Here is a 27,661-nt window from a genome sequence, read left to right as displayed (position 1 = left end):
GCCTATACTAAAACATTAAAGGATGAGTAAGTGTATCTTTAAGCACAGTCAATGAGAAACAATTTTGTGTTTGCAAATAATGCAGAATCAGCAAAGGAAGCACACCTTGACACACAATTTTAACTAAGAACCACTTTTGTTAAGATGCAGATGCGATTATGTAATAAATATGTGCCTAAAAGGGCTCACATAATGTGCTCCATCCGGAATGGAACCATGAAGAGCATGTGATTCACGAGTTTAAGGACATCGAGTATGTCCGTAGTAAGCAGGTGAGAACGTTGAAAGAGACTCGCATCTATGTAAATAAACAGTACCCTATGGAAATAGCCGACACAATGAGAAAACTTGTACCCTAGACGAAATCGGTTAAGAGCAAGAATGCCTGACTATCGTATGATACCATATACATTTGTATATCAATCAGGTACTGCGGCCTCCAGGGCGGTAGTGTGCGTGTACTAGAGGCTTCCTGAATGTTAATGGGCTTACCGGTCAGAAATTTGACGATCCTGATTTTACAGAACTTGTATCAAGTCACGATATTATTTTCTGTATGAGACATGGGCTTCAGATACAAGTTTCATTAATCTGTCTTCCTTTGATAGTTACGATTATTTCCCTCAATTCCATCATAGAAATGCCAAAAGAAATAGCGGAGGTGTAAATTTATATATACATGAACCTATTTAAATTTGTGTAGTAGACGTTGATTTTTCGATACGCTAGAAAACGATACAGACAGTTATAATATTTTGGGTCTAGTTTTTATTACAGGTGAGTTTAATGCCAGAGCTGGTCAAAACACGATTTTATAGTGTTTGGCCAATATGTTGATTTTCTTGACTGTGAAAAGTGCAATGCATAAAAGTTTTTAACAGGACAAACCATGTAACATGTTTGGTTGTATGCTGGTTGACCTATGTAAAACTTTGGATATGGGATTCGTTAACGGCTGATTATTTTATGATTGCAGCAAAGGTTAATTTACATTCGCATCACGTAAAGGTTCTTCTACAATCGAATATGCACAAGTACGTAAATTTCATTTAACTCTGATTATTGATTTTGTCGTGTCAAATTTTAAAAAGTGGAGCGATCATGCACCGCTACATTTTGCTGTCATATGTAATACTAGCCTATTGTCAAAACATGAATATGTTGAAAAAATATAGATGGCTTGCGGATTTAAAGTGATGACTTTAAAATTGGCTTATTATCGACTAACTTACAATTAAACCTCGTGTCTACATGTATAAATTACGTTGTAAATCAGTTTTCATTTCTCTTGAAAGACATGGCTGAAACACTGTTTGCACAATATTTTGCAAATCGTAATAAAAGACATCTTTATCCATTCCATTTGCTAAGCGTGCAGAATGGGTTAAAAACGAGCTGTATTTCAGCTAGCCTGCTACTACGAACAGAAGAAGTCTTAAAGCAGTTGTAAAGGTTTGTAAGAATGGAATTGTACTGTTGCATTAAATCTACTTTTGCCTGTCTGGTGCATAGGGCTTACCTGTATGTCACCCAGTTCAAATTAACACGAAATGCAACTGCGCTGCAACCCCATTTTAACACCATTCATCACACAGGCTCCATCCGAGCCATGGCACAGAATTTGTTAGCAAGAATTCCTCTTTCTGCCATATCATTGGACAATGTGTTAGTACTGGTAGTGGAATTTTGTCACCTTTGCCAAAGTTACGCAGAAAATGCGACTTTTCCTCAAAATATTTAGTTACGAATCGAACATACATGATGAGTTTTCTAGTGACCGATATACCTGTTTACTCGTCACTTAATACGGCAACACAAAATGAGTAGTTCATTTCATCAAGGATATCAGCAATGATCTGCTATGGACTGTTATATTTCATTTTAGCAATGGAAACTGAACTGTAAGATGCATTCCCAACATTAAATTTAGACATATTGCTACACCCTTCTTTCTCTAACAGTTCCAAGAAGGAGGCATATTTTTCTGAAGCTGTTCTCTTTGGTGAGCCAGTATTAAGTGTCGATGGCAGCTTCAACTTCTGCATCACGGTGTGAAAGAACTTCTAGAGCATTTAACCGCGAGCTCCTGCAACAACAGAAAGTTTAGGGTCCTCTGTCTCAACGTGTTGGGGCTAGTGTTAACTACGGAAATCCGTGCAACCAGTAGTTCATGCGTTAGAAAGCTTGTCATCTATACAGTACCTGCACAACATTTCCCTTTTTTCATTTTGAACCAGCCTTGGTCAGTCTTTCTTTCATGACTTTTGGCGTTGAGAAGTAGTTATTTTTTTCGGACGGACCGGGTTAGGGGTCACACTTTCATTTTAGTTACTTGCGTATCGGATTTGGACTGCCCAACCTCCGAAGTAAAGACCTGGATTTCGAAAGAAATCCGTTCTCCTTTTAGATATCGCGAACACAATCGTCTGCTACCAAACGTACGCATTAATGAGCTGTCTCTCCTGATTTCTAAACTATGGAGTGCGCGAAATTAGCACACACATTATAAAAATGTGCGTGAACGTTTAAAAAAATCAATAATAAAAAAAATCGCGCTGTCTAGAATGGACACTGCAAACTAGGATATGTATTATTCAGTTATCCAACGAAATTGTGAACTCCTTTTGCACGAAACACTTTTAATTCAGATGCCGATGTTAATGGCGAAATACGATTTTTCAATATCGGTTGATAAAGTTGAGAAAGCGATAAAAATAATACATCGAAATAAGACAAATGGTATAGATTATTAATAAAATTAGTATTTAAATTAATGTTGAGTTTTTCTCTCGCCATATATTCGTGAAATATTTAATGCGATATTAGTTTCTGTTGTTTTTCCGGAAAGTTAGGCAGATAGATCATTGTCCAGAAAGGTGAGCATAGCTATGTTGCAAACTGCAGAGGTATCACATCATTAAGGTGTTTTTCATGGTTATCTACAACTAGATTGAACGTTATCTATAATTCGGTCGTTTAAAAACCACATCGTTATTTCCAATGCGCTTTTTGGTTTTCGTAAAGTTTTGTCCACTACGGATGCCATATTTTCCTGTTGTCAATATTGTCTCAATAACAATAAATGGTTATATGTAGCATTTATTGATCTTAAAAAATGCTTTGATAGTATATCGAAATGCACTTTGGTAAAAATTATATATGGCTGATATACTTTGTAAAGTTTTGCTTAATATTAAAAATATGTATGTGCATGTCAAATAACGTGTAAAGCATTGTAATAGTCTTTCCCACTACTTCGAATGTTCTGTCGGCTTAAGTAAATGAGAGATTGTTTCCCCTTTGCTAGTGTCTCTATTTTTTATGAGGACGTTATAATGTTTTTACAAAATAATGCAAATATTTGTATTGAGTTATATGATATTTTTGTGCAGTTGATATGGAGATTTTAGGTAAAGCGCCACAATAATTACAAACACACTTAATTAAGAAGGCAATTTATTGCAATACTAGGAGTTTAAAATTCAGTAGTTCAAATACTATAATTATGGTTTTCAGAAAACGCGGTGCACTGCATGGAGACGAAAGAAAATGAACCAATACAAATTGTTAAACAATTTAATTAAATCGCCTGTGTTTTTAAATGTACTGTGAATTTTGCTAAAAATAATGAGTTTATAATTGGTAAAACTTTAAAAGGTTTAAATATTAGGTTATATTATTTAAAAAAAATCCTTTAAGTTAAAGACGTGTTGTGTATTGTTCGATGCTTTTGTAGGTTCTACACTTAATTATTCGTACAAAATCTGGGGTTTTACCAAGTCAAAATATATTGAACGTGTGCATTTGAAATTTTCTAAATCTATATTATATGTAAGAAAAACAACTTCATCTCATGATTTGTTGGAGTATACAGCGACATAGGACGATACCCTTGACATTTTCTAGCTGTACGCATTTAGGTAGCTCAATTCTGTTACAATAAAGAACATGTTATAATGTTCACATTTTTGTTTATTTTGTCTGTTATACATGCTCGTTAATAAGTGTATGGTTATTGTTTCATGTTTTAAATGCGTATAACTTAAATACATTTATTGGAATGTTAAAATATTAGATTTTACTTCATATTTAAAAATGATATTCTTGAGGCATTGATCATGTGAGAAGGAGCGTGAAACACGAAAAGTTGTGTCGTGATATATGTTTAGATTCACGCAAGTTACTTTGGAAAGACTATACGAACGCCCAGAAAAAATGCATAAGCATAACTATGTAGAACAAATCTCTGACACTTATTGTGTACTATAGGTGCAGTTAGATTGTTCATATTTTGTATTTATCATTTTGAATATTTTAGTAAACATATTAGTAATATATTACGAAGAGTTTCAACATTCAATACATGAAATGTGAGCGTATACCGAACGAGAAAGGCTCATACAAGACAATCAGTGTCAAAAGCCTGTATAAGTATCTCTCATTGTTTAAATGATACGCACTATTATATCTTAACATTGTCTCATAATTATGGGCAGCACTCAACATGATACAGAACCTGAACATGACGCGTTCACTCGATCGCCACTTGAGCTCCAGGCCATTGTTCCCGTTCTATAATATTTAACTGCGCGCCACATCATCAATTGTTCTGAAACAATAAGTATTACACGCTCCGTATCTATGATAAATCTAACATAAGAAAATCAAAGAAGTATTTTCACATTTTACGAAATTAAAGGATAGGTTCATCTGCTACCAAGCTTTTATTTTATATTGTATTAGATCTTATAAACTCTCCATAACATAAATGTGCATTCATAAATGGAACTCTTTCGTTGTAAATATATTGGTATTGCATTTAATTGAGGTGAAGTCTTTAACATGTGCACTCGTGTTTTTCTGTAGAAAATTGTATTTCAATTTTTCGACTATGTAGTCTAAATTTGGTCATTTTGTTGATCGCCTTGACTTTACTCAAATGTTTTCGATAGTCAACAACCCAGCTTTACCCATTTATGCCTAGCGTCCTGAAAAAAAGCCTTGACAAACAGCGAAGACCATCATGCGGCGTCTCATCTGGGTCTGCGCTGTTTGCTTAAAGAAATTCCTGTAAGAAATATTCTAAATATAGAAATAACTATACTAGACTTCCCTAATTTTGGAAATAAATTGATCCAAATTAGAAGGATGGGAGAGTCCTCTAGGCATAAATGGGTTAATTCCAGTTTGGCAATCAACCCAGATAGAATTTATTGTTTACTAAAATGGAAGAGTGTTTAAGTGTTTCATCTGATATAATAATCTGTTTTCAGATAGAATATCATTTATTACTAAGACACTCGACTACAGGATGTATCTTGTTGACTAACGAACATGTGTGTATACTATTTCCGTCCGTGTTTGAAACGAAATTTGACATCATAAGGGAAAATACTTCACTGCAATTTTTGGGAGTGTGCAGATACTTATAAGAAGCAATGTTCAAAGTGTAGAGGATAAGGCGTCTGTATTTTGTTTATTCTTTGTAATGTGTTTTTATTTTTTTTCTTGTCATAAGGGACCTCACTTAAATATTTGCTGACACTAAGGATGCAGTCAGGATTTGTTATACAGTGGTGTTCGATGTTAAGTATGATCTTCATTAACTTCACGGTTGGAACAGGTTAGTCTAAGATGGAGTACATCGACGAAAATGCATGCCTATCACTATTTTATTTGACATGCGTAAAACGCCAATACAAGGTACTCTTCAGTTTTAGTACATTTGACAAACTAGTAATACATGACACTTTTTTATTAAAATATATATCATGTTTAACACAAATTAATGCAGGTGTTAACACAAATGTATATGATTCCTAAATTAACCCATTTATGCCTAGCGTCCTGAAAAAAGGACATTGCAAAAAGCGTAAACCCAGATGAGACGCCGCATAATGCGGCGTCTCATCTGGGTCTGCGCTGTTTTACTTAAAAGGAATTTCTTTATGAAATATTCTTAATTGGAAATAAATATACTTGACATCCCTAATTTTGGAAATAAATTGATCCAATTTAGAAGAATGGGAGAGTCTACTAGGCATAAATGGGTTAAAATCGGCGTGCGTTTAAGTACAAGGGATTACTGTGGATTGTGTTTTGTGCAAATAAGTTAACAACACAGCCTAAATGTTGTTCAGAATTTATTTGTAAAAACGTTATAAAAATGCAGTGCCAACACGAGTGTTCTGTCACAAACCCAAGGAACCTAAAAATATGCGCTGGCAACTTCAAAATCAATATGGGTATTTCTCAAGTAACCACTTTTTTAAATATCAAAGCCCAAAGCATTCTTAATATAGAAATACATCTGCTGTGAAAAGACTCTTTGGTCTTAACCTTCTACAAGTTGGACTAAAACTAAAAATCGATCGTCCTTTCTTACCTCACCAGTAACCATCACATCAGTTTGCGTGGTATCAGGGCAACATATCATTTATATATCGCGGGAAAAAAAGGTCTACGGATCAACCGACGGACAGACCTATCCACCAACCTACCCACCGACATACCGGCACACCGAAAGTGATTTTTATTTAATTCGTTATAACGTTTATATATTACTAATATGTAAACATAACTGAAGTAAAAGCTAAGCGCGTTTGGTGCGATTTGATTTATTCACTACTTATTGATTCATCAAATGTATCAAACACGTACAGTTAAGATGCACAGAGTGTGGAAGTTGCAATGTTTTTTCCTTCAAAACAATCGCAATAACATCGAATTTAAAAAGTCACATTGTCGTCAATCGTATTTTTTAACAATTATCATAGTTTCGTCGACGACAGAGTAACATTTTGTCGGTCTGTTACGTTGAAACGAAAACAACCAATTGGTCAAACTGGCCATACTCACTGATCCATTTAAATAAATTATTGCATTATAAAATTGTACAAGTTGTGGAAAATAATCTAACTATAAGGTTCTGATGGTTTTACCTTTGTGTTTAAGTGTGATGATAGTTGTAAAGGTAGAGGAAATATCACCGACATTCACGTTTGTCTACTTAAGATTTTAGGGCGCTCATAACCTTCTTCAAACAGGCTTTCAACTGCTTTTCCTTTGAATGCGACGAAGTCCGTTTGTATCTATGTGTTTTTTATACGTATTTAGTTTGAGCTTTTCTCGGATGTTTTTGCAAAAGGTCAAGTGACAGACATGAAGAGACATGTTGACAGTTTGGTAAGAATGACAATTTAAAAAATGTCATAGATTTTGACAAGATTAATAATCATAATAACAATAATAATAATAATAATAATAATAATAATAATAATAATAATAATAAATAAATAATAGTAATAATAATGATAATAATAATCATTAATAATAATAATAATAATAAAAATAATAATAATAACTATATTTCATGAAGAAATCACATTAAGAAATAATTTCTTTTTTACAATGTGGTCTTCAGTAACATTACACAGGTATATATTTTGAAACATGCATACGACATACAAGGGAAAAAAAGAACTATGAAGATAAATGTCATAATAACTTACTTAACCATAACCAACCAATTTTTTTGAATAAGGAGTTGACTATGGTTTATTAAGTATTATTTTAGCAGCTCGTTTTTGTATTGAATGTATTTTACGTAAGTGTGACTGTGTTGCTGAACATCTTAATGCGCAACAATTATCCATAGTCGTTACATATATGAGTTGTAAAACAGTTTCTCTGTTTCATAGTTAATAGAGTTAATTCGTTTTAATAAGGCCAGTTTAAAGTTAAGTTTACGACATACACTGTCTATGTGCGATTGCCAGGTAAGATGCTCACCAATCGTAACTCCTAGTAAATAAAATAGATTGAGTACTATATATTGGAGCAAGGCGTCGAAGAAGAATGATAGAAGTATCGGTTCGTTTATAGATAATCCGAAAGCGTTTCGAAAGCATTTTATCGACAAAGTATATATTAGTCAGTGGAACAATAAATGGCTTTTGAAATACCCAGATCTGGTATCAAACGCCTTGAAGAAAATCATGTTGTCTTAGCTGACAATTGTCTTCGTTAATCAGGTTTGCAACTTTATTATTTCCGCACCGACTGTCTACGAAGTAGAGCGTATAGGTTGAAATCTTCATGGATATCGTCAATCCGTCTATCCATGGATATCGTCAATCCGTCTATCCATGGATATCGTCAATCCGTCTATCCATGGATATCGTCAATCCGTCTATCCATTTGTTGGTAGACGCAAACCTGTCCGGAAAGTTGTTCTACATTTGTCAGCAAACTGGAATCAAACGTTAATGCAGCGTTGCTGTTGATATGAGGATATTCATTAGCTATAAGAATTATCATTCGTTATTTTTCTCAAGATTGTTTTCCTTTTTTTAAATTTTCTACAACATGGATATTATAAAATGAAACCTGCATTTATAGCAAAATAATTTAAAAAAACATACATCTTTTAACCAATGACATTTGGTATGTAAAATTGTTTATTGGAACTCAACTAAGTTTGATAAAATCCTGATGCTAGGCTCTCAATTGGCCTTCCCAGAGGTGTTAGGGGGGGGGGGGTAGTTATATAGATTTATATAGCTAAACAGCTTAACACTATTTTCGTCTGAAACATCATAATCGAAAGGTCTAATAAGAATATTCCAATCATCTTCATGTAATTTCAGGAAGAAGCCACAGTTAATTGTTGTTTAAAGGAAATATAGCATTGGTTGTTCGCGTATATTCATTTGAAGGTGTACACACATAGCATGTTTTACATTGTTTAATAAAATTAGAAATATCTAAACCGATAACAAGTTAAAAACAATAAATTAACTTAAGTTTTTCCAATTAAATATAGTTTTTATAAAAGATGGCTTGCATGTTGGCGCCCGATGAAAATATAAATGTAAAAGACTATTTAGTTGAAAGCAATATGTTCGCCATAATTCAACAGTAAAACCAAATCATGTTTTTTATTGTAATTAAATCATTAAACCTAGCTTCGACATGTTATAAACAATTAATTCATGTATGTTAAGCTGTAAAGTAAAAGAAGCCATATTAACCTGAACGAACACGTTTAATAACACCATTGTAAAATTAAGGTTAATCGTATCGTCCAAGATAAATCATTAACACTTTAGCAAACAAGCAACACATTAACTCAGCAAAACTAACGTATTACCTTTTTTACACAAATATGTTTGCCAAAAAATTAACTTAATTTATGGATAAATATAAAATCCAATACAATTTAAGACACAATGATGCTAATATGTCTTTTTTTGTTTTCAGAAGAACCTAAATGCGATAAAACGTGCACGTACTCATTAATGAAGGGCCCGTCACGTGATGCGTCAGAGGGTATCTTACATATCCAGGATCCGAAAAATAACACCAACTGGTTACCCGTGTGCTATGCGAAACTCGACTATAATAACAAAATTTGCCTAAAAACTAAAATAGCTAGGTAAACCATTTATTAATAAATACTTGTGAATCAATGATCGAATTGATCATTAAAGTGAGTATGCACGATTTGGCAAATATTTACGAATTTATATAAAATGTGTAAAAAACTTATTATACATATATTTCAATATAAATGAAAATAAAAGTTAAGAAGAACATGTGTCGAAAAATGCGAAATAAGCCAGATATTTAATTCTGAAATCGAAAATGTCTGTACAGTCGAATTCCCCAGCATGTATATCATGCATGTACGATGTGAATCTAAATTTAGATTTACGGATCATTTTTATTTCCTGCAACGATATATATTCATACGACACACAACTCCGATCCTGATAAAAAGTCGATTGCTTCGGTTATTGTAGGACAATATGTAAGAAATATCTTCGTCACAATCGGCTCGGGGCGCTAATTTGTCTTTTCTGCATTTTATGAAATTCGTCTTCAAAGTATACTTTTTCTTGTCTCTTTGTTGTTATTGTAACATATTTTTATCAATATATTACAATTTAACACATGACAAAATCGTGCATACTCACTTTAATAGCGCTTTTATATTTTAACAGTAAGTAACAGACATGGTTACATACTCGAATCGATTAACTAAAATCCATAAACAAAAAACCCCTTGGACAAGCAGAAATACTGTCCAATGATAAAATGACATTAAACGAAAAGCATGAATTTAATTCTAAATGGTATATAAACTTATTTCAATAACACCTTCTTTTAATGATGTATTTGATCCGGGACTATTTTGCAAAAAATTTGAATTAAATGTAGTTAGTATTATATGTGAATGTATTTCATCAATTCAAGTCTACAAAACGCGAAATACGTTAGATACCTTAGGTCGCCGTGGCGTAGTGGATATAGTGTACGCCTAGCGAGCGGGAAGTCATGGGTTCGATCCCCACCTTTCTTTAGGTCTCCCCCATACACACCAAGTACTGGTTCTATTACCAGGAAACGAAATCGAGAGCGTTTAAAATAAGCCTTAGGCTTTCGATGCAATCGAGCTAAAATAAGTAGGTTTAAAGTAAATACCTTAGACACTCACCTATTGTTATAGAAAAGGGAAACTATAGGTGTCTTCATTTGATACTATTTGATAGTTGTTAAATATGAATTAAACTGGATTAGATGTGAAAAATTACGTTGTTCATAAAGTATACAGATTACTGCGTCGTATCTAAATGCAAAATTATTGATTTTACAAGAGCAAAAATTACCACGAGAATTGATATCTTAAAGAACCAAATAAAAGTTGTGAATAGGTCAATAAACATTTGCCGGAATCACACCATGAGGGTGTTAGCCAGAGCCGTTGTTGTAGAATGAACAGTTCATAATGATGTGCGCATAGTTTTCTATTCTTACTTGATTTGATGAAGATATTTGTAATTTAAATAAGATTTATGCAATTTACGACGTCTAATTTCTGTATGTTTTCTCCTTGTTAACTATACGCTAAACCGAAACTTTGTACCCATGATAGAAATAAGATCTAATGCCCCAAACGAGTTCCTATTGCTGAACACTAATTTTGCTCACTATAACCGCGTCTGACATCCGGCTGACCTTTAACTATTGTACTAAAATAAAACCAAATGAGGAAGTTTAAGGCCTTTACAAATTGATTATCGTACGTTACAACACATATAACGATACAATTTTATTGCTCCTTTTTATGTTATAAAATATGAAAATAAGAGATGAACAGAGGGACAGTTTCTTTGTCGATTACAAGTTCTTATTTCCCCAGGTCAAGTTTCAACGAATGTTAATTGCCGTTTAAACGTAAATACTTAAAACTTCAGAAGGTCTTATTTTGTTTGGTTTTCAATATGATGTACTGTTACATTATCTATACATAAAAACAGATTCATTGGTTAAGACAGTGATCCGTGAATAATATGTTTGGTATTCTTAAATGTATAGTTTTCCCGAATTAATACGGTTACCCGACGACGCTCTACATGATATTAGTCCCTACCCATCAATTAAATCAATTGATGTCTTGGTCAGTATGCCATTATACCAGTGAATATCAGATTATATTCAATGGCACTTAAGTCACTTATTGAATAATATTGAAGGGTAGTCATATAGTCACTAACTGTTGAATATCCGAGGATAGCCATAACGTCACTTACTGTTGAATATCGAAGGGTAGCCATATAGTCACTAACTGTTGATTATTGAAGGGTAGCCATAAAGTCACTAACTGTTGAATATTGAAGGGTAGCCATATAGTCACTAACTGTTGAATATTGAAGGGTAGCCATAAAGTCACTAATTGTTGAATATTGAAGGGAAGCCATATAGTCACTAATTGTTGAATATTGAAGGGTAGCCATATAGTCACTAACTGTTGAATATTGAAGGGTAGCCATAAAGTCACTTACTGTTGAATATTGAAGGGTAGCCATAAAGTCACTAACTGTTGAATATTGAAGGGTAGCCATATAGTCACTAACTGTTGAATATTGAAAGGTAACCATATAGTCACTAACTTTTGAATATTGAAGGGTAGCCATAAAGTCACTAACTGTTGAATATTGAAGGGTAGCCATAAAGTCACTAACTGTTGAATATTGAAGGTTAACATTTTATCAAATCAGAGGCGGTAATGGCGGTTACTGTAACATCATACTGGCAAATAATACCACATATTGTATTGCTAATTAGTGAACACATTTTAATGCTATATGATCATTATATTTTTTAATAGTGCAAATATTTGATGTAGGTGTTGTGTGCTGAGTGTTTGTAAAACAAAATATGTGAATAATGAGTTGAAAAACATAAACATCTTCACTGTTACATGTTTCTAATTATTTGTATTCACTAGCATGGCATTTGCACAATAAAGCATGCATGTCTTGTATATGTATACTGATTTTTTTACATTGTCAACGCATTTTAATATGTTATACATAACATGTTATACATGTACATTTTAGTTCATCATCTGGGTCATACCCTTTCCCGAACGAGGTACTTCATTTTCCCAACACAATTATTGCGAATAGACTCGTCAGGCTTACTGCAAACATGTGCATAAACCGCTCACAAATTGAACCGGTTTTATATGAGCTCTGCACGGAAACCAAACAAAGCGGTTGTTGCAACCCGCTAGCAATCTGTTATCAGTCGGCGCCGCAGCATACCTCGGGTGAGAATTGTCACAATAATGTTTGCTTTATTTTGTAAATAAAAACATATGAAAAGAGGCTAACGCCTTGCTAAGCATTTGTTAATTTAGCGTATACGTTATCAAACCAAATATGTGATTTTTTTTTATAGCAACCAGGTCATTCTGAATGTACCATGCACCCGTTTTAATATATTATAAATATATAAGATCAGGCACGAGTTGTCCTTTCATACCATATTTTTATTAAACGAGTTCAGGAATTTTGTTAGCAAGCTAGCCTTTTTACTAACGAATTTCCTGGACGAGTTAATAAAATATTGTATGAAATGACAACGAGTGTCCCCGGGGGGGGGGGGGGGGGTGGAGGGGGGGGGGGGGTGGTAACTTCCCAAATTTTAGGGTAGGGATGTCCCACTGAGACTTCCGAAATCGAAATGTGACCCATATTTTTGAAAAAGCAGACCCATTTGTATACAATACCATTGAGAAAGTGGACCTATTTCAATACAAGAATTTTGATAAACAGGACCTATTTCAATACTAGATTTGATAAAGTGGACACATTTCATACTATAATTTTGATCTATATCATATCAATACAGTATACCTATTGAATTTGCTATTATATGTTTATTTGTAAATTTCATATATGTATCATACAACTTTATATAACTTTTTATACCCATTTATATACAAGAATGAAATTTATCATACCCATTGTGATACTGATACTTTCAAATCTATATGCATTTATATACAAGAACATTTCTTATTTCAATACCCATATCTATACTAAGATGCTCAAAACCATACCCATATCTATAATTTTAGTCGAAAAACACACCCCATATTTTCGGCACACCCATATATACCCGTAAATAGGAAGTTACCCCCCCCCCCGGGCGAGTGTCAGATCTTTTTTATCACATGCTTTTAAATGAGCAAATTAAATAAATATTTTTGCAAACATAATGATAAATCCCGAATGTTGTTGACATTTCGTGACTTCATTTGACGTTGCAACGTCATTTCAGCAAAATAACAAAATGCGATTGGTCAATCGAACGAAAATAAGCCAATGAAAACGCTTAAAAAGTATATTTCACATGTGTAAGATAAAAATATTCGTAATGGTTATATTACATGGGAAACAGGGCATTGCATGTGATAAAATAATCTCTTTATTTTCCGAGGGTAACGCATTAAGACAACACATTGATACAAAGTCATGCAAACAGTTTAACAATGGCAATCTTATTTTCAATGAGGCCTTCAAACAACTATTGTATGTAAAATGCATGTTTGAATTATTATGCGAACATGTATATATTTGTTGATAAGAATATATATTATATAAATACATTAAATGGAAAATGGATCTTGAAACCAATAGTTATGAGGCCGCCAGCGTATCAGACATTTTACACAAAGCATCGCTTTCTCTGATGTCCGAAAGTGTCGCCGTCTGTGACCGTGTTCTGAAAGAAACTCAACAGCTGAAAATGGACTATGAAACTAAGCTTTCATCACTTATCAGTAAACCGCAATTTGACAAGAAACTTTGTGAACTTACAGACTTTTCAGTTAAAATGAAAATTGATCTCCTCATAACTAAAAAACGAAAACTTAAATTACTTCGAACTCGGAAGATAAGTGCAGACGATCAGTGTCTTCTTTTGATTGAAAAAGATGGAAACTGCTTTTTCCGGTGTATTGCAGCAGGAATGTTCGATGATCCCGATAAACATGAACTTGTAAGAATTTCTGTTACTAATCACATGCTGGACAACGAATCCACTGACAAGAACTATATTGATGGTGATTACGGTGTACACATAAGCTGCATGAAACAAAGCGATGGCAACTCTCGCTCTTGGGCTACAGAGGCGGACATATTAGCGGCTTCTACATTATACGACGTAGACATATACGTGAAACAATACAGCAATGGATGCTTTAGTTGGCTGCGATTTCTTGTCGAAAAAGAATCGCCAAACCGGAAGTTCATTTGTATGCGGCTTGAAAACCAGCACTTTGACTTTATTCGGCAGCATGAAAGACCTACGTCCGTGATTACAAAAGAAACAACACTCACCTCGGAGGAAATGCAAACCACACGGTGCATGGCAAAAACAAAGACGAAACATTACGAAAACAAAATGAGTGTTGTTACCAACCTGTCAAAGAAGACGTTAACTGATGCTCAGATATCCCTGCTGTCGAAGGGACTGAAGTTCATACCGACTAGAAAAACAATAGACAAAGGAAAATTACTTACAGACTTGTCAGCGTGGGAACGCCGTATGCGCTTAAAAGAATATTTTTATTCAGAAGACGTTGAACCTAGAACCAGGGAAGATGAGCATCAATACAAAAAGAAGACCTCGACGAGGAATCCAAAGGCTGGCCGCGACAAATGGCTGGACACATATATACAAGCGGTCAAAGACGACATCATTTGCGGATTAAAACAAAAATTTAAATATAATCTAAGCAAATCGGAAGAACAGGCAATCAAAGAATTACTCCACGACGATGAAATAGTAATTCGCCCTGCCGACAAGGGGTCGGGGATAGTGATAATGGACAGGGAAGACTATGTCAAGAAGCTGAAGTGTGAAATGTCGGACAGTGAGACATACGTCTCGTTGACGGATGATAAAACAAAGCATGGGGAAAACAAAGTGAAGAAAGTGGCCGATACCCTGTCCAAGAAGGGGTCGATCGACAGTGACCTTAAAAGGTATCTCACCAGCGGCGGTAGAACTTCCGGTAAGCTTCAGGGCAACCCGAAGCTTCATAAACCAGGGATGCCTCTCCGCACTATTGTAAACGGCCGCAATCACCCGACAGAGAAGATGGCAGAAATAGTGGAGAATGAATTGCGCGATCATGTGACGTCACTTCCGTCGTATGTGAGAGACACAACCGACTTCCTAAACAAAATAACACAGATACAGCAGCCGTTACCAGACGGTACCATCATATTTTGTTTGGATGTAAAGGCTCTTTACCCCAGCGTACCAAGAGAAGAAGCACGTGATGCAGTAATTGGAGCTCTCAATCGGCGAGTGCAACCGGAAGAACCAACCAACGACATGATCACAATGATGGACACTGTTCTAAATAACAACACCATTTCATTCAATGGAGACCACTACATGCAAAATGAAGGAACTGCTATAGGATCGCACTTAGGAATGAATTACGCATCGACCTACATGGGAGCCTGGGAGACAAGAGTTATTTTCAAAATCAAATAAACATCCAATAGCCTACTTCCGGTTTGTTGATGATGTTTGGGGCTTGTGGACACCTGGTTTGGAGGCACTAAAGACATTCCATGCGGTTGCAAATGAAATCCATCTACGAATACAGCTAGAGCTCCGCTACTCCACAGAGCAGCTCGAATTCCTAGACACCATGACGTCTATTCGAAAAGGAAGGCTGGTTTCAGACCTATTTACCAAACCAACAGATCGGCACCTCTACCTGCACATGGACTCGTCGCATACCGAGTCTACGAAGAAGGCCATTCCGTACGGCTTAGGTGTGAGGCTGAAATGAATATGTTCGGAAGAGACGGACTACAAAAAACACAGAGATGAGATAAAAGAGCAACTACAGAAGCGAGGATACAATGGCCGATTCGTCGAGACAGAGCTGAAGAAAGTTGTTAGCAAGAAGCGAGAAAATCTGCTGCATACGAAAGTGCCTTCAAAAAGTACTTCCAGGGTACCGCTCGTTATCACTTTCTCCAGAGCGCTACCAAATGTCGGCCATATCCTCCGGAAACAACTGCCAACACTCCACATTTCAGATCATATGAAAAATGTATTTCCTGAACCCCCGTTAGCAGCATTCAGAAAAGACTGCAACCTTCAAGACATATTGGTTCATAAAAAGCACAACCGGATGTTTTTCCGAGTTCTTAATAGGAGCGGACCTTGTGGGGCACAGTGGTGCGCAATCTGTCCATACATGATGAAGGCTGCAAAGTTCAGCGACACCACCGGCAAAAGCTAAAATGTGCGGAACGAGGTCACCTGCAAATCCACCAATGTAGTCTACGCTCTACACTGCGATCGGTGTAAGACCTTCGTATACGTAGGAGAAACGGGAGATACCCTGTACCAGCGACATCTTCTTAACCTGTCCCGGATACGGACTCGACACAACGACCCGGTAGCCGAGCACTTCCACACAAACGGCCACAGCGTCGCAGACTTCCGGGTCATGGGACTCGAAAAATTAAATGGAACCGAAGAGTACCGGAAGACCATCAAACAACGTTGGAAGCGCAAACTGAGGACGTTCAAACCATATGGACTAAACACAAAAGACTAAAATTGGCGCGCAATGTAACGTGCGATAATATAACGTCACTTCCGCTAAAGATGATATGCTTATTCACAAATAAACGCCGCTGAAGAAGACCGAGGGGTCGTAAGCTACGGCAAATTTAATAAAAGCGTTTTATTTTATATAAACGGCTAAAAGCGACTTTATTATAATATATATATATATATATATATATATATATAGTTATATAAGTAAAATGTAATAATCCAGATTGTGAATATTATATAATAAAAGTAAAATGCCCTGATGAGCTATGCGAAACGCGTTGGCTAAATCAATATATATTTAAAATCCCAGACACGTGTTTTTACTTTTATTATATATATATATATATATATATATATATATATATATATATATATATATATATATATATATATATATATATATATATATATATATATATATATATATATATATATATATATAAACTACTCACAATGGGTATGAACATAACTGAATTAACTGAAAATCTGAATTAAATAAATACATTTGTAAGACTTAGTATAACTCTATGATCCAGATATTCGACCAGCCGAATGCAGTAGAAACTGGACTGGGGCTCAGTCTAAAAGTAACGACAAACACTGCCCAGAAGGTCATGAGACGTTAAGCATGTCCAGAATTTGTCGTGAAAACATCACGAGGTTTGCTGGGAGAGCATGGATCGCGTCTGCATTTCAAAGTATGTGTCGGGATTAAGCATGTTACACTCAAACTTTCGACCCAAGTTTACCAATGCAGTTTATTGTAAAAAGGAAAGCAATAGCCTTTCGTACATGCGTTCATTTTCAGGAATTATATCTAGAGTTGTAGATAGAGATAATTAGAAAGCTAACATGGTCCTTATTCGCCCACCTGAACCAAACCTCTACGCCTTGTGGTTTAAGAGGGATTGTTTTGACAATAATTTACTATTTAACTCTGTATGTACCCTAAGACTCTCTGGGACTAAACTGATGTTTATCCGAGCGACATGATATGATGTTACATTCCAAATATCAAAACATTGGGCCTGGCGATTTAAGAGGTGAGGATCTTACAGTTTTCTCTCTATTAATTTAAGGTAAACGAGTCCAAGGGAAGGACCATGATTTAAATATTTCCGATTTAACACGTCAAATACCAAACCTCTGGGCCTTTGCAAGTTTAATGAGGCTGATTTTAACTGTACACATTGAGAGAAAAAGTATCCATCAGATGGGGGAATTATTTGTACTTATTGGCAATGGACCAACCGATGTTACATTCCAATTAGAACACATCTAGGAATTGTAGTTTTAGATGTTGGTTCACAAGTTTATTTAAAACGTCTGACCCCTGCAGCAAGTCAGTATGACCCTACGGGCATGAGTTGTACAATCTTTGTAGAGGACCATCTTACGATATAGCATACCAATTGTTTAACGTATAACTACTACTATTACTACTACTACTACTACTACTACTACTACTACTACTACTACTACTACTACTACTTCTACTACTACTACTACTACTACTACTACTACTACTACTACTACTACTACTACTACTACTACTACAACTACTACTATCACTACTACGACTACTACTACTAATAATTATTATTGGTATTACTGTTATTATTATTATAATTATTATTACAATTATTATTTTTATATAAAATTGCAATTGCATATTATTCCAAATCATTTGAACTCAGAGATTTGTGGCGGGGACAATGCGACGATGATCAAGAATGTAGAATCCGGTTTAAACCGATGTCTTCAAGACTGGAATACTCGGCCTGATCCCCGTAATAACTACGTCATTATTGATGTAAGTCCAGCTTTTAAAGTTGCATGTGAATGTTTGCGTAAAATAAATAATACATCTTCACGAAAAATTATTTACAAACTTGTCTTAAAACCGCTTCCGGAAAAACTATGTGAAACAAACATTTCGCAAACTTAACAACCTTTTCCTTTAATATATTAATATTTTAGATAAAAGTTTCGCTCTATAAGATACTTCTTTGTGATAATGTTTTAATAGTTTAATTTTTTTTGTCATTTCTATCATTAAAGACGAGTTTGTGTTCAAAATAACCTTCCCAATGGAGTTTTTTTTCATTTCCCCTAGTGATTGTTTGTTTTCCCATGGGATTTTTTTCCACATAAAAATGAAATTTTCTTCTATTAAAAGACATTTAATTTTTTTTACAATGCTTTAAATCGATAACTTAGCATACACAGACCTATTTTTTCTGATAATCCTATACAGTGGTTGAAAAATCCCATGGTCAAAAGCGAAAAGTCCTATTGGAAGACGAAAAATCTCTTTGAAAATGCAAACATTGCCATGGGAAGACCAACTGTTTATAAATTTTATAGTGAAAAAACTCATTTTTAAGCAAACTTTATCAATTAATATTAAATAATCAGACTTTTATCGCATATTTTTTGTTCATGAAGCAAATCTTAGAGAAAAAGACTGCTTAAGTTTGCGAAATTTGGTTATTGTAGACAATAATTTGCTGAAATAGCATCTTGTCTTAAAAACACTTACATTATTATTGTTTTTCATAAACTTTTGTTTACAAAATCAAAGTGTACATATGTGATGTTTAAAATCGTATTAAAGCACGTCACTTAACACCGTTAAGCTCTGTCTCTTGTTGACTTAATAACTTCATCAGGCAACGGTCTTACCGAGGATCTGACAACAAACAAATATTTAAGCTCACGTCAAATAAACAAATGTAAACAATATCTTTCTGAAGTAAAGGACTACAAAATAAACGGAGTAAGTAACTAAAGCACCCATGCAAAAGACGTCGGATCTCGGACAAATTCGATAGCATTTGCTGAGGTCCGATGAAATTTCCGAAACATCAGACCTCATGTCCGACAAAAAAAAAACAATATCTAAAACTTTGACTAAAGGGGCCTTTTCAGGTTTTGGTAAATTGACAAAAGTATTTTTTTTGTTTCAGATTCACACATGTTTGTGGTAGTAATAATTATTGTGAGAAAACAGTCATACTGAACATTTACCATGCTCTAAAATATTAATTATATGCATCTTTTGATGATTTAAAAACCTGAAAATTATAAAGCGTTGCAACGCGAAACGATTTAATAATTTGGAGAGCTCTATTATTGTCTTTATTGTTTGTGATACTACGTGGATTGCTTATATAAAGTATAATATACATCACTCACTGTATGAGCACGGATGGCCGAGTTGTCTAAGCGTTCGAGCCCGGTTGAGGGTTACTTTTTTTCTTTCTTTAATTTTATTCTTGTTTTTTTACTGGAGCTTTTTAGATCCAATATTAACATTTATCAATATAAAGCATTTAATGACAAACTTCAATACATGCCAAAATCTGTGAAAAGGCCCCTTTACAAATGAATACGAAACTATGAATATGTAAAAAAAGCACGGGCTGGTTTATGTTTATTTTACTTAGATAGATTACGTAACTTTAAAATAAAACGGATTTGGCCTACCAGTCAAACCGGCTATCTTTGCTGGTGACGTAATAAACTTCAAGTGCCATTCTTAGGACCAATCAAATATTGCACATTGTTTTGTGACGTAGGCGCCGCAAAAAATATGGCAAGCGGTTCGACGCATAATCCCAAGAAACAAGGTTTCTCATGAGAACCTAGGTTCCAAATGAGCAAGTTTACGCCGTCCGACGCGTAATTCTGGAAACCTAGGTTCTCATGAGAACTTAGGTTCTCATGAGAACCTATGGTTCCCAAATGAAAACCACGGATTTAGTATTAAAGACGCGTAATTATGAAAACCTAGGTTCTCATGAGACCCTATGGTTCCCAAATGAAAACCACGGATTTAGTATTAAAGACGCGTAATTCTGGAAACCTAGGTTCTCATGAGAATTATGGTTCCCAAATAAAAACCACGGATATGGCAAGCAGTTCGACGCTAAATCCCAAGAAACTTTGTTTTCTCATTCTGAGAACCTAGGTTCTCATGAGAAACCTAGTTTCTTGGGATTATGCGTCGAACCGCTTGCCATACCGCAACACATTTTTGAGAGGTTGAAATTGAATTTTACTGATTTCAAAATATTAAAAAAATTATTAGCGGGATCACAACATTAAAACTTCCTGTTAAGATAATTCGTAACGAGTACATCGAGATATAAAGCGAATATTAATACGACATAAAGGCTTTTTATTTTCTCACTATGGCTGGAAGATGAGCGGCATTAACAAATTAAAGTTTTTTAAAGTAATAATAAACAAGTAATAAAGGATATAAAAAGGCGAAAAAATGGTTATGGAACGGTCGTCACAGTCTTGATCGTCACGTGATTACCCCTCTGAGATTACTAATGTTTTATATAGCCGTTTAAAATTACTTATAACGTATAAACAACTGACTAAGCTTTCTTCACTTTTACTGAAACTTTTACCATATGTTTGCATAGTGCGGGTTTCAATTCAGTTGTTATTTTATTGTATTTAGAATTGTTAAACATTGTGACCGTCATAATAATTAAATAAACTCTACAAAAGGTAGTTTCTAGTGTTTGTTGAAGAAGAACGAGGTCCGGTAAAATCTAGTGAGGTCCAGTAAATTTTAAAAGTAATCGGAACTCATGTCCGGTATGATTTTTTCGTTCGCATGGGTTGAGTCTAAAGCTGAATAGCTATACTTCTTAAACAAAAAAAACACATCGTTACTTGGTTTGTCTTTCAATGTTTAATAAGACGAGGTCCAGACGCACAACTGGGTATTTCCTACGGTATATTATAATACTTCATTTATCTATTGCAGCAATATCTTAACTGTTCGTGGAGCCCTAACAAAACGTGTACAAGTGATCAAGTAGTAACATTCAAACTACTTGAATCCGAAGAGAACAATTTTAGTAAAGATCTATATTGTATCGCAGCCAACATGACGGAAGGTTGGAACTTCACTGTAGAAAAGTGCACTACCCTTTTACCTCCCTTTTGCGGTAACTAAGACAATTTTCAAAACATGAAACCTGCAAATACAATATTTGTTAATGCAACTGCATATTTGAAAAAGTCTGTATTACAAAGACGTTCATGTTGTAATTAAGTTTAATTTGTTGATGTTTTTCTTGCAAATGTCAATTATAAGAGATTGAATTTAACCATTTCTAACAAAGTGCAATAACGCCTCGTGCAAATTGCAACAAGTGAGCATATTATTATTATTACATTTTCTTAAAAAGAAAACGTACCTACATTTCAAATATTTTACACCCTTTAAAACAGGTTTGCATTATTATTTTTAACACATGTGTTATAAGGAACTCATCGCATTTTAAATTTTTTTGTATCCGTACAGGAAAGTCCCAACTATCGACGACAAAGCAGTTCGATGACACTTCCCCACCCAAGCCGTCCACTGTCAGCACTGTCACATGTACGTAGTGTGGTCTACTGGTAGAGTATGTTGATCAGCGTCTGTATACGTTTCGAAATGTTAGTGTTAGCGATCTAGTATGTTCCTTTTGTGAACTGCTGTTGATCGTTGTTCTTACATATGTTCCATTTGTGAGCGAAAATACACTAATGGTATTGTTCTTGTTTTGTTGTTTAGCAAGTCACTTGACTCGAATAAATCTCGCCGATAGTAAGTTTGTATCCTGAAGGTGTAGTTGAATTGTTCACTTTGGTTATATTTGCAAAGCAGAGTTTCCCTGCAGAACCATGCTATTATAATTGTATTTCTCATTTGAAATTTCCCTAGAACTATAACTAATTATTTCATCATATTCGTAACAGATATGACGCCATCAACAGATATGACGTTGACAAAAGATATGACGTCTCGCGCACAGACCGACAAGGAGGTGGTTGTCATAGCAATCACGGTACCGACCTGTGTGATGGTAGTAGCGCTTAGTGTCATAGGAGTCTGTTTCTGGTACACACGGTACGTAAATCAAGTCGCTAAAAGTCACGTTATCGTTGTTAATATAAATACACGAGCCTCACTCTGCAAAACGTGTTATATGCATAGTGCCGTCTTAGATAAGCTTATATAAGCCGCACAGGCTTATCAGAAACGACCCGTTCCGCTTTCATGGTATTTTGCATTGAAATAAAATCTCTTTTTTGCAAAAAATCCAGTTCAGACGAAAATTGTTGTCCCTTATTAGCCTGTGCGGACTTCACAGGCTTATCTGGGGCGGCACTTAAAGCAAATGCATCAAGCCCTATTTTCCCAGAGCGGTTCTAATGTATTATAAATGCGAGCGTTAATTTATACATATGAAAGACAGAGCTATTTTACTCAACATCGATTTCAGAAAAAATTTCCGATCCAGGGGTGATTCTCCAAGGGTAAATTCAATTGTCAACCAAACATACGGTGAAAACCTATCAGAAACCTATCATTTATTGGATGAATCAAGGCTTGATGAATCTCCAAATCCACCGTTACCTATGCGAGACGACGTGCACGAATTAAGCGTCCTGGGTGTCTATTCGATGCCGCTTGATTCCATCGTTCCTGATTTAAAGCGTGTGGATAATGATCTGACATACGATGGCAACCTTACATGTAATCGTAAAGGCCCATCTATGATCACTGGAAAGAGAAACGACCCACGCGCTTTAATAAATGGTCGTCAAAGAACCACACGTAAAGCTCTTTCTGAAGACAAAGGTACAATTGGCATTTCGATCGTTGGTTATAATTGTTTGCATGACTCATTACCAAAACATTACAAGGTCCGAAGTACTGTGATTACGAACGAACTAATACAAAAACTAAGATCTGAAAGCGATATAATTTATCACATCAAAAACAAACATAACCATGTTGACAACAGTGCGTTGGAATCAAGTGTGGATGTGGAAACGGATTTCAAAAGGGTTTTCCCAACTCATTTTGACTCTAAATTAGAAACTAATTTGAATGACAAACAGGACGACTCTTCTGTCGCACTAGACGTTTGCCGACCTAAGGAAAACTTCTGTGCTACACCTCCGTTGGAGTATTCTTATTCTGACTGCATCTCAACACATAAGGCTGGAGCCGTTGGTGATGATTATGTAGATACGGAAAGCTTTGTCGAACCCGATGACCTTGGCATAAATACCTTATTTAAAGATCACGTTTGTTTGGACTGTCTTACACAGGAGCAACTTGATATGCTTGGTATACGGATTGTGAATGTTGATGATACATACGTAACATATGAAAACTTGCCGAATCGGTTTTCAGACACAATGTCTTGCGACGTTGGAGGTGCCGAGACATATTCCGAAGAAGCAACATTCGTTATGGATCAAAGTGGCACTAAAGCTAAGGCAAAAGACACAGTCATAGCAAGTTTTCATTATCGAGACTTAAACGCATCAAACGTAGAGAATGAAGCGAGTAAAACATCCAGTCAAAAGTGCACATTTAATAGAAACAATTCGTATGATATATTAAAATATATTAAACAAGAAGATACCGGGAGTAAAAACCAGTATCACACATGCAATGATGTAAGGATATGGAGAAGAAAGAGGAGAATAGCGCACCACGAACGTAAAAAATCTACTTAAATATCATTTTCTTGGACATCACATGGTTTTGTATTTTTTTTATTATTTTGAAACAGATTGGCGAATCATTTGATTAAAGCTATACCATCAGAAAGGATTTTTCATTTTAAAGTAGCGTCCTACAGTAGCGTGATAAAGGCTTTAGTTATAGTAAATGGCAAATTAGCTGCTATTGTTTGACTATTTTATACGAAAAAATATATACACAATTGAAATTATTCGTCAATTTTTTATTTCCTGAGGTTTATCGGGAAATACCAGTGCTTTATACTTGGTTATTCACTTTTTCGAAAAGGTTGAAACCTTACCCGCTGCTATTTCGTGTTTGCTTTTTTTCCCGAATGAATACAATCATTGAAACAGACCGTCAAACAAATCTTCAGGTCTTAAAAAGTGTGTTGTGCTGTAACTATTTTGACTTAATTGCAGTTAGTGAATTAAATATCCTAGGCCATTTCGTCCGTATCTGATCAATATCAAGTGCTTTTACAGACGATATTGTTCAATTATCAAATTGCCAGAATTTTTGAAGTCTTAACGCGGATTTTAAGGATGCGCGAAGGCGAACATGTTCTTACCCTGATCGCTCTTGAGTAATTACTCGCCGAGAAACATAATTGTCTCTTGGAATGAAAGTTTACTTGGAATGAAAGTGACACATTTTTAAAATAAGTTGAATACATAGGGATAGTTGTGCAATTTGTCGCTGGGATTTTATATAATCGGCAGAAATAGTAGATACGCAATTAAAATGTTTAAATACATTCGCAATCCATAAAATTTATACTTTGAAACATTTTGTTACATTCTTCTTTCAAACTATTTAAAATAACCATATTCACTGATGCGTTATCTAGCAGAATATATATTTTCTGTTTGATGCGTTTTATTGCCTAGATATGCTATTAATGGCTTGAGTGAATGTTTGTTAATGTTTAAACACCTTGCAAAGATATGTGACATGTCATTTCACATACTTTAATAATCATACATACTATTGTTTATTAAGATGTATGTCATCCGTTTTTCAAGTTATATATATTCTTGAAATCTTAAAAGTTGCTGTTTAACATGGAAAGGAAATGGCCACTTTACTGCTGATATATAAAATTCGAACATATTTTATGAATGTTAGCAATAGTTAATACATGTACTACCGTTTATTTCCGTTGTTTAGATTGTTCTTGGTTACAAATGAGCGACAAAATACGACTCAAGTTTGAGTTACGATATAATATGAAACGACGGGCAATTTGTTATCACATTACAACTAGATGCAGACATCATCATACCGATATTGAATCGTATTTTGTCGCTCATTACGTCATTCGATCCACTTTCACTGTTTTCGGCTACATGCATAGGTAATCTGGTTTATATCGTTAAACGTTATTAATATTTTCTCTCTAACGGACGTTTCTTGTTTGATGTATTTTTAGCAGTCACATAAACAACCAAGCTATGTAACATGGATCTTTCACGCCCATTATTGCTGCTTCTTCCTGTATTTGCACGATGATGATCTGGAATTTTAACTATATGATGCTATATTCTTAAATATTTTTCTTTAAAGAAGGGATGTAGTTGACACATGTTCGTAATTTTATTTCATCTCTCCTCAAAAGTTGTAACTCTGTTGCTTTGGTCGCCTTCCTACCATTGAGTAATTAAATGGTAATAAAATTGAATGCGTTTTAATTCCCTTTTATTATTGTTTAATGTGAGTTGCAATGCTATGAGGTTAGATTTTATTTACACTTAATGTATCATGAATATTGCTGGGCCAAGTGGCAGGTTGAACGCTCTTAAACCGGTTTTAATCCCCAATGCTTTGCATTGTCCGTTCCAAGGCGGTGACCCCGGATTTATTCTTCTATGTGTGTATGTTGTTTCGTGTTGTGCTGTTTCGTACTGTTTTGGCAATATGTCATTATTGTTGTTATTGTTAAATTATCATGTTATTATTGCCTTAAATAAAGGAACTACTAATTGTTTATAATGAGAATGCAATACTACTCCAGCAGATGGAGTTTCACTTCTTTATATGGATTATATGATATGCGATAAAAACACTTCCAAATCACTTTAAGCAAACTGTTCTAAAATGAAACATAAAACACTCAAAACTGATGAAATTCGTTCGATAAGTTTGGGGATGAAATGTTTGAGCTGTGCTTATAACTATTCATAGAGATTTTAATAATGTCAGGTAATGTCTATTATTGTCTAATTTTACTTGCACATCAGACCGTCGAAGGATATATCACTTACTTAAGATTAAAGAATTCAAATGAAAGTGGTGATTGTCGTTTCTGAATCAACCACGTATTTCATAATCGTCGTACATGTTCAGTAAGTCATATCGCCCACCTGTTTATGAGCAGAGACTTACAGGCCTAGCAAGTTCTTGCCAAAAGTACTTACATCACGGATTTTAAAGATTCAAATCATTAAAACCGGAGCAAACGTCAAGCAACATAAGACGAAGGGGAACAACCCGCTTACATATTTATCTTCAGTTTTACTTGGCTTTAGGCGACTTCTCCAAATAGCATTACACAATGAAACATCCTCAGGCTAACATCCCAATAACACCAGCAAACAAAGTATAGAACATGCACCTTCAAATTCATGTTGTTATCGCTCGGCTAACATGATTAACGTAAAACAAATTATGTAGGTGAAAATACACACCGTTGCTTTATGCAGATTGATAGCAAACCACTCTGCAAAGTCATCATTTGATCATTCTCTGGGAAAACGGGGACTTTTGTATGCGCAAAAAAGTTTCGTCCGCACCGGCTAATCAGAAACGACACTTTCCGCATAAACTGGATTTTCGCGAAGAAGAGAGCTCCTGAACAGATATATAAAAACGGAAATTATCGTCTATGATTAGCTTGGTCTTTAAAAAATCTTAACTCCTGTGCATAAAGCCCAGTTTTCCCATTTGATTCTCGTTTCATTTATATGGGCAAAAAATATATTTAATTTACGACTGATTATACATAAGACCCACGCGCTGTAAAAAAAAGTCGTCAAAGAGTCATACATAAAGCTCTTTTTGAAGACAAAAGTATAATTGACATTATGGTCGTTTGTTATAATTGTTTGCATGATTCATTACAGAAGGATTCAAGGTCCGAAGTTCTATGATATTAAAATG

The 27,661-nt window shown here is 34.9% G+C and overlaps 1 protein-coding gene across 1 annotated transcript; it reads left to right on the top strand.

The window, feature by feature from the left end:
- The first annotated feature begins 5,305 nt into the window (after positions 1 to 5,305).
- LOC127867856 (uncharacterized) lies at positions 5,306 to 26,579 on the top strand. The gene is made up of 9 exons (XM_052409348.1): positions 5,306 to 5,623; positions 9,262 to 9,436; positions 12,405 to 12,616; positions 17,484 to 17,645; positions 18,645 to 18,760; positions 21,737 to 21,920; positions 22,280 to 22,357; positions 22,720 to 22,870; positions 23,247 to 26,579. The coding sequence occupies exons 1-9, from the start codon at positions 5,551 to 5,553 to the stop codon at positions 24,493 to 24,495; spliced, it is 2,400 nt and encodes a 799-aa protein (XP_052265308.1). The 5' UTR covers positions 5,306 to 5,550; the 3' UTR covers positions 24,496 to 26,579.
- Positions 26,580 to 27,661: the final 1,082 nt, after the last annotated feature.

This window comes from Dreissena polymorpha, chromosome 2, assembly GCF_020536995.1.
Source record: "Dreissena polymorpha isolate Duluth1 chromosome 2, UMN_Dpol_1.0, whole genome shotgun sequence".
Classification (NCBI taxonomy): Eukaryota; Metazoa; Mollusca; class Bivalvia; order Myida; family Dreissenidae; genus Dreissena; species Dreissena polymorpha.
This window is presented reverse-complemented; position numbering and strand designations above follow the sequence as displayed.